The sequence below is a fragment of the Entelurus aequoreus genome, linkage group LG07, assembly GCF_033978785.1.
Source record: "Entelurus aequoreus isolate RoL-2023_Sb linkage group LG07, RoL_Eaeq_v1.1, whole genome shotgun sequence".
NCBI classification, from domain to species: Eukaryota; Metazoa; Chordata; class Actinopteri; order Syngnathiformes; family Syngnathidae; genus Entelurus; species Entelurus aequoreus.
The window spans coordinates 13,216,630-13,228,744 of NC_084737.1; the positions used below are offsets into that span (position 1 = coordinate 13,216,630).

A 12,115-nucleotide genomic window follows, 5' to 3' on the forward strand; every position below is an offset into this window, starting at 1 on the left:
TATCAGGTACCGTGAGTATGCAGCCTTGGCTGCTAAACATTCGATAACTTGACCGTATGTGCGCGTCACGTACGTAACTTTTTAAAAATATATAAGCTTTATGAACCTTGGGTTAGGTAAACGGTCTTTTGGGCTGAGTGATTGTGTGTGTTGATCAGGTGTTTGAATTGTATTGGCGTGTTCTATGGAGCTAGGAGCTAGCAGAGGAGCTAGGAGCTAGCATAACAAACACGCAGGTGTTTTTATGCAGGATTAATTTGTGGCATATTAAATATAAGCCTGGTTGTGTTGTGGCTAATAGAGTATATATATGTCTTGTGTTTATTTACTGTTGTAGTCATTCCCAGCTGAATATCAGGTCACCCCCGGCTCTCACAGCATCTTCCCTATCTGAATAGCTTCAACTCCCCACTAGTCCTTCACTTGCACTTTACTCATCCACAAATCTTTCATCCTCGCTCAAATTAATGGGGAAATTGTCGCTTTCTCGGTCCGAATCTCTCTCACTTCATGCGGCCATCATTGTAAACAATAGGGAACTTTGCGTATATGTTCAACTGACTACGTCACGCTACTTCCGGTAGGTGCAAGCCTTTTTTTTATCAGATACCAAAAGTTGCAATCTTTATCGTCGTTGTTCTATACTAAATCCTTTCAGCAAAAATATGGCAATATCGCGAAATGATCAAGTATGACACATAGAATAGATCTGCTATCCCCGTTTAAATAAAAAAAATTCATTTCAGTAGGCCTTTAAGTCTCACATTCATGAGAATTACGTCGGGATATGAGAAAAAAGATGAAAAAAAGTAATTACGTTATCCATAACAATCAATTGAGTGGGGGGAAAAAGTTGTTTTTTGGGATCTTGGTTGAGTTCCGAGGCTCCACTGCAGTTTTTGGTTGTGATGACGATTGAGTTGTTTGTTTGCTGACATTTTGTGTAAATATGTACAAGAAACTAACTCAAAAGCCAAATGTTTGCCATCCCAACACAGCAAGTAGAAGCAAAAGTCATTTTCATGACGGAACAAGTTTGTTTTCTTTCCTTCTTTTGTTGACATCTTTTTTTTTTTTGCACTATTGTTCACTTTATAAGCAATTACTTGAATTAGTGTACAGTATGAAAGTACAGGAAGTAAGTGTAGTACATCCTCTTTTGTCTTCTCACTGGAAAGCCTTTCACGCACATGAATCCTTCATTGAGCCATCAACACCATATGGGCAAAAGTATTGGGACACGCCCCACACACACACAAAATAAATGTAGTAATATTACAAGGAAAAACTGATAATGGTATTAAAAAATATTTTTTTCCCAAGGAAAAAAAGATTGCAAGAATAATGTTTATATTTTCAAGAAGAAAAGTTTAAATTTGGAATATTAATGTTGTTGGGTTTTTGATTTGTTTTTAAACTGGCTGCTGAAAGCAAGGGGAAAATAAAATATACATAAAAAATGCAAGTATAAAATAGGTACATTGGAACCTCGGCTTGTTAAGTTTAATTGATTCTGTGACAGACCTCGTAACTCAAAATACTACAAAAATAATATTCCACTTGAAAATGAACTGAAATTATTCTGTGTTGAGACCTGAGGAAAAACAAACTTTGAGATAATACTGTATGAAAAAAAAAACAATACGTAAAACAAACAACTTCAGTAGTTTTATAAAGTATTGTCATAATAATGTCCAGCATTTACCTGGAGAGTGGACTTCTACAGTGTCGCCATCCACCTGCTTTCCTGTCAAACACACCATCAGCAGCTTCTCCAAAGTTTCATGGATAAATGTCAACACCCGTGGCTGGCGTAATTATGACCTTTACGGACTCCTTCGGTTTCTGTTTGGTGCGGTGAGGTACCACCGTATACATTAGAAATATTACAGTAAAAAAAAGGTTTAAACATCATGTGGTAAACTTCCAAAGTATTTTTTTAAAATGTCAATATTATAAGGGTAGGTTGTCTGTCACATTGTGTTACCGAGTGGATGTTAAGTCCCAACACTATTGTTCATATGGTAGTGCTGATGTCAAATTATCGGTGTGTGCATCTGGGACAATCCTCTCATGACATTTGTCATCTCTAGACCTTGGGCTAGAATGAGTTAGGGAATGAATTAATACATGAATAGGTGAATGAGTAAATCAAGTAATAAGTGAGTGAATAAAATAAGTGAGTGAATGTGAAAATCAATTAGCAAGTGAGTAAATGAGTGAATAAGAGTAAGTGAATTTATGTGTAAATGAATTGATAAGCAAGTGAATGAGTGAATACGTGATTGAATCAGTAAATAATAGACTAAGCAAGTGAATAAATATATGAGTGAATGTATGAAAGAATGAGTGAGGTAACACATTAGTAAATTAATATGTGAATTAATAAATAGGAAATAGAATTATATAATTAATTAGCAAATGAATGGGTGAGTAAATAAAATGTGTATGAACAAATGAGTGAATGAATGAATTAGTGCATAAATTAATGAGAATGGATGAATGCGTGAGGTTATGAATGAGAAAATGAAAGTGTGAATGAATAAGAAAATGAATGAGTGAATAAAAGAGTAAGTGAGTGAATGTGAAAATGAATTAGCAAGTGAGTAAATGAGCGAATCAGAGTAAGTGAATTAATGTGTAAATATATTAATAAGCAGGTCAAATGCAGAGGACAAATTTCACCACATCTAGTGTGTGTGTGACAATCATTGGTACTTTAATCTTTAATTAATCTTAAAAGTGCATGAGTGATGAAATGAATATGTGATTGAATGAGTATATAAAACAGCAAGTGAATGAATAAATGAGTGAATGTATGGACAAATGGGTGAATGAATAAGTGAGGTAATGAATTAGTAAATAAATGAGTGAATTAATAAACAAGAATATGAATGGTATAATTAATGAGCGAATAAATGGGTGAGTGAATAAATAAGTGTGTATGAACAAATGAGTGAATTAATGAATTAGTGCATAAATGAAAGAGAGCGGATGAATGTGAATGAGAAAATGAATGAGTGAATACAAAGAAAATGAATGAGTGAATTACAAGAGTAAGCGAATAAATAAATAAGTACATAAACAAGTGAATAAATGATGAGTGAGTGAATGAATGAATGCTTCTCTTTCTTTGGGGTTTCCATCAAAACGTTTGCGTGCTTGTTTTTTCCACGTTTCAGCACTTTAGTCACATGTCAAAGTGTCCCACAATGCATCTGGAGCTCCTGGCCACCATGTTGTATGTAGACGAAGAGTACATGTATAAATCAAATATATATTAATACATGTATGATGCCTTTGTGTCAATATCCTGAATGTCCTTTTAGGTTGATTGTACACGTGATGTCGTCCTCTCAACATCAACGCCGACTGTATTTTTGTCAACTACTGTACTTCAAATGCAATATAATGTACAGTCAAGACATTAAAGCTCCAATATATGTACGACATGCAGGGGCGTGTCTAATGATTGTGTTTTATTTGCTTGACAATAGTAGTATGTTGCTTACATTCATATCAGATTGCATATGTGGGAGATGAATACATGCATCCAGAAGCAGAATATACTTTTTTTTTGTTTTTTAAATGCGGCTTTTGTTTAGCCAGGGAAAGGACAGCGAGGGGGACATTTAGAAGTTAGTTCAATGTAACGTCTGCTATCAAACAGGAGGCACCACACGCACAATTATTTAAGGACAGAAAGAACACAGGTAATGTATCTTAAAAAAGGTCATGGAAAGTGCACTTAGTGGCTCCGTCCAGCACATAGTCAGCTCCCAAGAAATGAAACTACCCTGTACCCCCATCTTGAAATATACAAGCACATTTCCATCTTTTGTGGCTTTTTTGTCCATAAATGAATAAATATCCGACCAATTCAATCATTCATTAAATTGTGAAATGATTTATAAGACAACAATTAAATTATGAAACTGTTTTATGACCAATATATTCATAACAGTACATCCATTTAATATATTTTTTTAATTTGTTTTTTTATTTAATTAATTTAATTTAAATTAAATTAAATGTATCTAATTTTATCAAATTTTTTAATTGACTTATTTTTTATGTCATTTATTTCATGAAATTGAAAAATGTGATTGTCCAGCTATTTTTCCAATGCAGTGTCATGAAATAAAAGTACAAATATACATTTTATCATTTCAAAATGCCAATAAATACAGAGCAATTTAATACAATTATGAATATGTGCATTGGTCATGAAAAAGTGTTGTAATAATATTGTGAAAATGTACTTTTATTAAAGTGAAAATACTAACAATGTTTTGGGAAATAATTGTAGGAAGAATTTATAATATTTTAGTTTTTAAAATGAGGCAAATAAAGTCGTCGGAAACAATAATAATGAAATCTTATCAAATAGGGCAGAAAATAATGTGGGTAATAGTTGTTTTAACATGAAAGTTGCATTTTGGGGGAACATCCGTAAAATTATAATAGTAAAGAAAAAAGGTGGAATATTACCATATAAATCTGTTTTAATAAAAATAAAAAAATAGAGAATAAATTTGAAATATTGCAAGTAAAAAAATAGGTCAGTAGTACATTAGAAAAATAAAAGTTCCAATTTTCAATTAATACATTAATAACAGTTTAAAGATATTTATTGATTGATATTTCACAACTGAATGAATGATTGGTAATTTAGCAAATTATTTCACATTTTATTGAATGAGCTCCGTATTACATTTGATATTTATGTCATTTTGGCACAAGCAAAGCCCTATGATAACGTTAGCTTCATGTAAGCGTATATCATGTGATCAATGTCTGCTTATATTACCGTGGAATTCTTTTGAATTGTTTTGGACGTGGGAGACGTGGCTTGTTTACAGCATCTTGGAGCAGAAGTGACAAGAAGAGAAATGAACGCAGAGGACGCTCCGGACTTTGCATGGATGGAAAATAGAAACCATCTCGGACCGTCCTTTGACTCCAGCAAGAATGCAAAAAAACAACAACAAAAAAAAGACATTTGGTGATCTTAGCAGACACCAAGGCAATTGTAAGATGAAGTAAACAAAGAGGAATAATGGCAGACGGTTGAAGGAAAGAATAAAAGAGATGTTGGCGTCTTTACAAGACTCCCTGCTCTTTGTGCCGAGTCACACTTCAGGGATGGAATGGTCCATGGCCGACTTGAGCAGGCTGCTGGACATCCTGGACCGCAACAGTTAAGAAACAAAGTTAGCTCAATGTTACCACGGCGCCACCTGCTGGAGGCTTTTGTCACTTGTCTACCAGTCCTCGTGGGCAAGCGGGAAAAGTGTGACGATAACCACAGAACCCTGAGTGGCGCTGACTGTGACATAGCCAAAGTGGCTACAATTATTGCTTCCAGTAGTACCTACAACACGCCACTAGGTGACAGTATTTGACTTTTATTACACAGTCGTTTACTTGACTATGTCAGAAAGGAACGGGCGATATATCCTAAACTCTATATCCCAAAATACAAACCCCGTTTCCATATGAGTTGGGAAATTGTGTTAGATGTAAATATAAGCGGAATACAATGATTTGCAAATCCTTTTCAACCCATATTCAATTGAATGCACTACAAAGACAAGATATTTGATGTTCAAACTCATAAACTTTTTTTTTTTTTTGCAAATAATAATTAACTTAAAATTTCATGGCTGCAACACGTGCCAAAGTAGTTGGGAAAGGGCATGTTCACCACTGTGTTACATGGCCTTTCCTTTTAACAACACTCAGTAAACGTTTGGGAACTGAGGAGACACATTTTTGAAGCTTCTCAGGTGGAATTCTTTCCCATTCTTGCTTGATGTACAGCTTAAGTTGTTCAACAGTCCGGGACAAATTTCACCACATCTAGTGTGTGTGTGACAATCATTGGTACTTTAATCTTTAATCTTAATCTTAATAATGCGCCACACATTTTCAATGGGAGACAGGTCTGGACTACAGGCAGGTCAGTCTAGTACCTGCACTCTTTTACTATGAAGCCACATTGATGTAACACGTGGCTTGGCATTGTCTTGCTGAAATAAGCAGGGGCGTCCATGGTAACGTTGCTTGGATGGCAACATATATTTTGCTCCAAAACCTGTATGTACCTTTCAGCATTAATGGCGCCTTCACAGATGTGTAAGTTACCCATGTCTTGGGCACTAATACACCCCCATACCATCACACATGCTGGCTTTTCAACTTTGCGCCTATAACAATCCGGATGGTTCTTTTCCTCTTTGGTCCGTAGGACACGACGTCCACAGTTTCCAAAAACAATTTGAAATGTGGACTCGTCAGACCACAGAACACTTTTCCACTTTGTATCAGTCCATCTTAGATGAGCTCAGGCCCAGCGAAGCCGACGGCGTTTCTGGGTGTTGTTGATAAACAGTTTTCGCCTTGCATAGGAGAGTTTTAACTTGCACTTACAGATGTAGCGACCAACTGTAGTTACTGACAGTGGGTTTCTGAAGTGTTCCTGAGCCCATGTGGTGATATCCTTTACACACTGATGTCGCTTGTTGATGCAGTACAGCCTGAGGGATCGAAGGTCACGGGCTTAGCTGCTTACGTGCAGTGATTTCTCCAGATTCTCTGAACCCTTTGATGATATTACGGACCGTAGATGGTGAAATCCCTAAATTCCTTGCAATAGCTGGTTGAGAAAAGGTTTTTCTTAAACTGTTCAACAATTTGCTCACGCATTTGTTGACAAAGTGGTGACCCTCGCCCCATCCTTGTTTGTGAATGACTGAGCATTTCATGGAATCTACTTTTATACCCAATCATGGCACCCACCTGTTCCCAATTTGCCTGTTCACCTGTGGGATGTTCCAAATAAGTGTTTGATGAGCATTCCTCAACTTTATCAGTATTTATTGCCACCTTTCCCAACTTCTTTGTCACGTGTTGCTGGCATCAAATTCTAAAGTTAATGCTTATTTGCAAAAAAAAAAAATGTTTATCAGTTTGAACATCAAATATGTTGTCTTTGTAGCATATTCAACTGAATATGGGTTGAAAATGATTTGCAAATCAATCAATCAATCAATCAATGTTTATTTATATAGCCCTAAATCACAAGTGTCTCAAAGGGCTGTACAAGCCACAACGACATCCTCGGTACAGAGCCCACATAAGGGCAAGGAAAACTCACCCCAGTGGAATGACTATGAGAAACCTTGGAGAGGACCGCATTTGTATTCCGTTTATATTTACATCTAACACAATTTCCCAACTCATATGGAAACGGGGTTTGTATATATATAACCAAATAAATCACAATATATTATTTGGTGTATAAATGATAATAAAAGCATCTCATTAAACATATTGATCTAATCACTGTAGTATCAATCCATACACTGATACCATACTCAGTATCATTACGGTCGCTATTTGTATCGATCCGCCCACCTCTGTTTACATTCTAGAGCTCGAGCTTAGCAGTTAGCATGGCTTCTTTCATCCTTCTAAAGGTGTGTAGTGTAGCATGTTTCGCCATTCCTCGTCCTCCGGTGATAACGTTAATTGTAGAAAACGGTTTATTTGACACCATGGAGGGGAGGATTAGTGACGTCGACTCAGCTTTGCATTGTAGAGGGACGTTAGCCGCTAGTCCACCATCTAAAGTGCGTCGAGTAAGCAAGCGTTCTCATCAACGTGCATTATCACGGTGTAAAGAGGATATTAAAAGCTCAAATGAATACCATTTATATATCGTCTGAAATCCTGCAACCCTATCACAACCTACCAGCAGAGAGAGAACTCCTCTATTATTAATTATAATGAAATAAGAGTTCATTATTACAATAACTCAAATATTGTCATAGATTTAATAATGATTTCCTTTCGTGGAAACTTACTCAAATATGAACTATAATTTAATTGGGAATGTCAAGTAACTGCAATTTTTAACCAAAGTTTTCAAATGAATTAATTATGATTAATCACAATCTGCAACTGTATGTGAAATATACCATATACCGACAGATATTGTATATGCAATAGTATTTAACATACTTTACGGCCATCATTACTATTTTATACAGCATGTTTAATATATGACTAAGTGAGACAAGTTGTTGGACTTCCTCCACTTGGTCTGACAAGTAAGCATGTTCCTTCAAGCATTGCAAGACGTCAACATAGATGTAAACACTTGATAGCTTAAGTTATATACAAATCCCAAAACCAGTGAAGTTGGCACGTTGTGTAATTCATGAATAAAAACAGAATACAAGGATTTGCAAATCCTGTTCAACTTATATTCAATTGAATAGACTGCAAAGACAAGATATTTAATGTTCACACTGAGAAACTGAACTTTTTGTTGCAAATAATCATTACTTTAGAATTTAATGGCAGCAACACATTGCAAAAAAGTTGTCACAGGGGCATTTTTACCACTGTGCTACATGGCCTTTCCTTTTAACAACACTCAGTAAACGTTTGGGAACTGATGAGACACATTTTTGTAGCTTTTCGGGTGAAATTCTTTCCCATTCTTGCTTGATGTACAGCTTAAGTTGTCCAACAGTCCGGGGTCTCCGTTGTGGTATTTTAGGCTTCATAATGCACCACACATTTTCAATGGGAGACAGGTCTGGACTACAGGCAGGCCAGTCTAGTACCTGCACTCTTTAACTATGAAGCCACACTGTTGTAACACATAGCTTGGCATTGTCTTGCTGAAATAAGCAGGGGCGTCCATGATAACGTTGCTTGGATGGCAACATATGTTGCTCCAAAACCTGTATGTACCTTTCAGCATTAATGGTGCCTTCACAGATGTGTAAGTTAGCCATACCTTGGGCATTAATACACCCCCATACCATCACAGATGCTGGCTTTTCAACTTTGCGCCTAAAACAATCCGGATGGTTCTTTTCCTCTTTGGTCCGGAGGACACAACGTCCACAGTTTCCAAAAACAATTTGAAATGTGGACTCGTCAGACCACAGAACACTTTTCCACTTTGCATCAGTCCATCTTAGATGAGCTCAGGCCCAACTGTAGTTACTGACAGTGGTTTTCTGAAGTGTTCCTGAGCCTATGTGGTGATATCCTTGACACACTGATGTCGCTTTTTGATGCAGTACCGCCTGAGGGATCCAAGGTCACAGGCATTCAATGTTACGTGCAGTGATTTCTCCAGAAACTTTTGATGAAATTACAGACCGTAGATGGTGAAATCCCTAAATTCCTTGCAATAGCTTGTTGAGAAATGTTGTTCTTAAACTGTTCGACAATTTGCTCACGCATTTGTTCACAAAGTGGTGACCCTCGCCCCATCCTTGTTTGTGAATGACTGAGCATTTCATGGAAGCTGCTTTTATACCCAATCATGTCAACCACCCGTTCCCAATTAGCCTGCACACCTGTGGGATGTTCCAAATAAGTGTTTGATGAGCATTCCTCAACTTTTTCCAGTCTTTTTTGCCACTTGTGCCAGCTTTTGTGAAACATGTTGCAGGCATCAAATTCCAAATGAGCTAATATTTCCACAAAAAAAAGTTTTCCAGTTCGAACGTTAAGTATCTTGTCTTTGCAGTCTATTCAATTGAATATAGGTTGAAAAGGATTTGCAAATCATTGTATTCTGTTTTTAATTACCATTTACACAACGTGACAACTTCACTGCTTTTGGGCTTTGTACCTATACTTTATACTTGGATTAGGACAGTCAAGCAGGCACGTACCTCTTAATCATGTGCTCGTAGATGAACTTGGGCATGATGGTGATGGTCATGGCGGTCAGGGAGGACGTGAGAATATCTTTTATCTGGGAATCCTGGAATTATGATGCAAATATGTTTTATCGTTGTTTACCTTTTAGGTATGATGCACAGCAAAGTAAGACAGACATATTGTTCAATGCAGTCTGTTTTACGTCAAGTGAAGAAGACCTTCTGGGAATTTACTTTTAAACTAAAGATTGTGCTGAGGTAAATTTGAAGATGAATCAGATATCTCAGGGTCAGCTACCTTGAGTCCAATGACGTTCTGCCCGTTGATCTCGCAGATGTAGTGGTCGGTCAGCAGGCCGTTGCGAGCGGCGGAGCCGTCCTTGACCAGCGATGTGATTTTCCCAGACTTGTAGATGAAGCCCACGTGACCCGAGCTGTCTTTGTGCATGGTGACAGTGCGCTGGAAGGGCCTAGACAACCGCAATTTGAAAAATAAATAAAAAATCAGGGTTATGGACTCAAGCATACAAAAAAACGTGACTAAAAATGATGAATATTACATACAGCACAGGCCAAAAGTTTGGACACACCTTCTAATTCAATGCGTTTTCTTTATTTTCATGACTATTTACATTGTAGATTGTCACTGAAGGCATCAAAACTATGAATGCACACATGTGGAGTTATGTACTTAACAAAAAAAGGTGAAATAACTGAAAACATATTTCATATTCTAGTTTCTTGAAAATAGCCACCCTTTGCTCTGATTACTGTTTTGCACACTCTTGGCATTCTCTCGATGAGCTTCAAGTATGGATGTCCAATAATATCGGACTGGCAATGTTATCGGCCGATAAATGCTTTAAAATGTAATATCGGAAATTATCGGTATCGGTTTCAAAAAGTCAAATGTATGACTTTTTAAAACGCCGCTGTGTACACGGACGTAGGGAGAAGTACAGAGCGCCGATAAACCTTAAAGGCACTGCCTTTGCGTGCCGGCCCAGTCACATAATATCTACGGCTTTTCACACACACAAGTGAATGCAAGGCATACTTCGTCAACAGCCATACAGGTCACACTAAGGGTGGCCGTATAAACAACTTTAACACTGTTACAAATATGCGCCACACTGTGAACCCACACCAAACAAGAATGACAAACCCATTTCGGGAGAACATCTGCACCGTAACACAACGTAAACACAACAGAACAAATACCCAGATCCCCTTGCAGCACTAACTCTTCCGGGACGCTACAATATACACCCCCTGCTACCCCCTACCCCACCCACCTCAACCTCCTCATGCTCTCTCAGGGAGAGCAAGTCCCAAATTCCAAGCTGCTATTTTGAGGCATGTTAAAAAAAAAAAAGCACTTTGTGACTTCAATAATAAATATGGCAGTGCCATGTTGGCATTTTTTTTCCATAACTTGAGTTGATTTATTTTGGAAAATCTTGTTACATTGTTTAATGCATCCAGCGGGGCATCACAACAAAATTAGGCATAATAATGTGTTAATTCCACGACTGTATATATCGGTATCGGTAATTAAGAGTTGGACAATATCGGATATCGGCAAAAAAGCCGTTATCGGACATCTCTAGCTTCAAGCACACCTGTGAAGTGAAAACCATTTCAGGTGAGCTTCAAGGGGTAGTCAGCTGAAAGGGTTTTCACTTCACAGATGTCATAGTTTTGATGCCTTCAGTGACAATCTACGATTTAAATAGTCATGAAAATAAAGAAAACGCATTGAAATGAGAAGGTGTGTCCAAACTTTTGGCCTGTAATGTATGTATAAAAAAAGCATATCTAATATATATAGCATCCATTTTCTACCGCTTGTCCCTTTCGGGGTCGCGGGGGGTGCTGGAGCCTATCTCAGCTGCATTCGGGCGGTAGGCGCGGTACACCCTGGACAAGTCGCCACCTCATCGCAGGGTATGAACTTTATTGATCCTTGAACAGGGTTCGTAAATGGAAAAGTTCATATAGTGAAGCAATATGGTGAATCAATGAAAATATGAATAATGGGTTGCAGCTTCGACAAAAGTCCATATTTTAGTGAAGGTCTGTAAACAATATAAAGTGCTATACAGTACTGTATACCAAACAAACATAACCAGAGGGTGAAGGCTCAACTCTCTGTGAAACATAAAAGTGTACAAACAACAACAAAAAGCTGCTGTATGCTGTGCTCTGCCAACACGCGCACACACCGGGTTCCCTTTCACAAACAAAAGCACACAAATCCTTCACTTCAACAACCGTACGACAACAAAATGCACACACCTTAACAATGGCAGAGAAGTGACAAGAAAGGAGCAGACAAAAGGACAAAGGAACAGGCACGGAGGGGGGAGCCGTACATGTTCGTGTGTTCGCCCTTCGGAAGAGCGAGGGTGCCGCTCTGGAAA

General features: G+C 37.6%; 1 protein-coding gene across 1 annotated transcript in view; it reads right to left on the reverse strand.

Annotated features, from left to right (window-relative positions):
- Positions 1-3,466: 3,466 nt before the first annotated feature.
- sdcbp2 (syndecan binding protein (syntenin) 2) overlaps positions 3,467-12,115 on the reverse strand; it is a 52,540-nt gene continuing 43,891 nt past the window's right edge. Inside the window, exons 7-9 of the mRNA XM_062052598.1 lie at positions 9,991-10,162; positions 9,705-9,796; positions 3,467-5,187 (exon numbers count right to left, since the gene is read on the reverse strand). Coding sequence (XP_061908582.1) covers positions 5,133-5,187; positions 9,705-9,796; positions 9,991-10,162 — 319 coding nt within the window. The 3' untranslated portion in view covers positions 3,467-5,132. The remainder of the gene's footprint in view (positions 5,188-9,704; positions 9,797-9,990; positions 10,163-12,115) is intronic.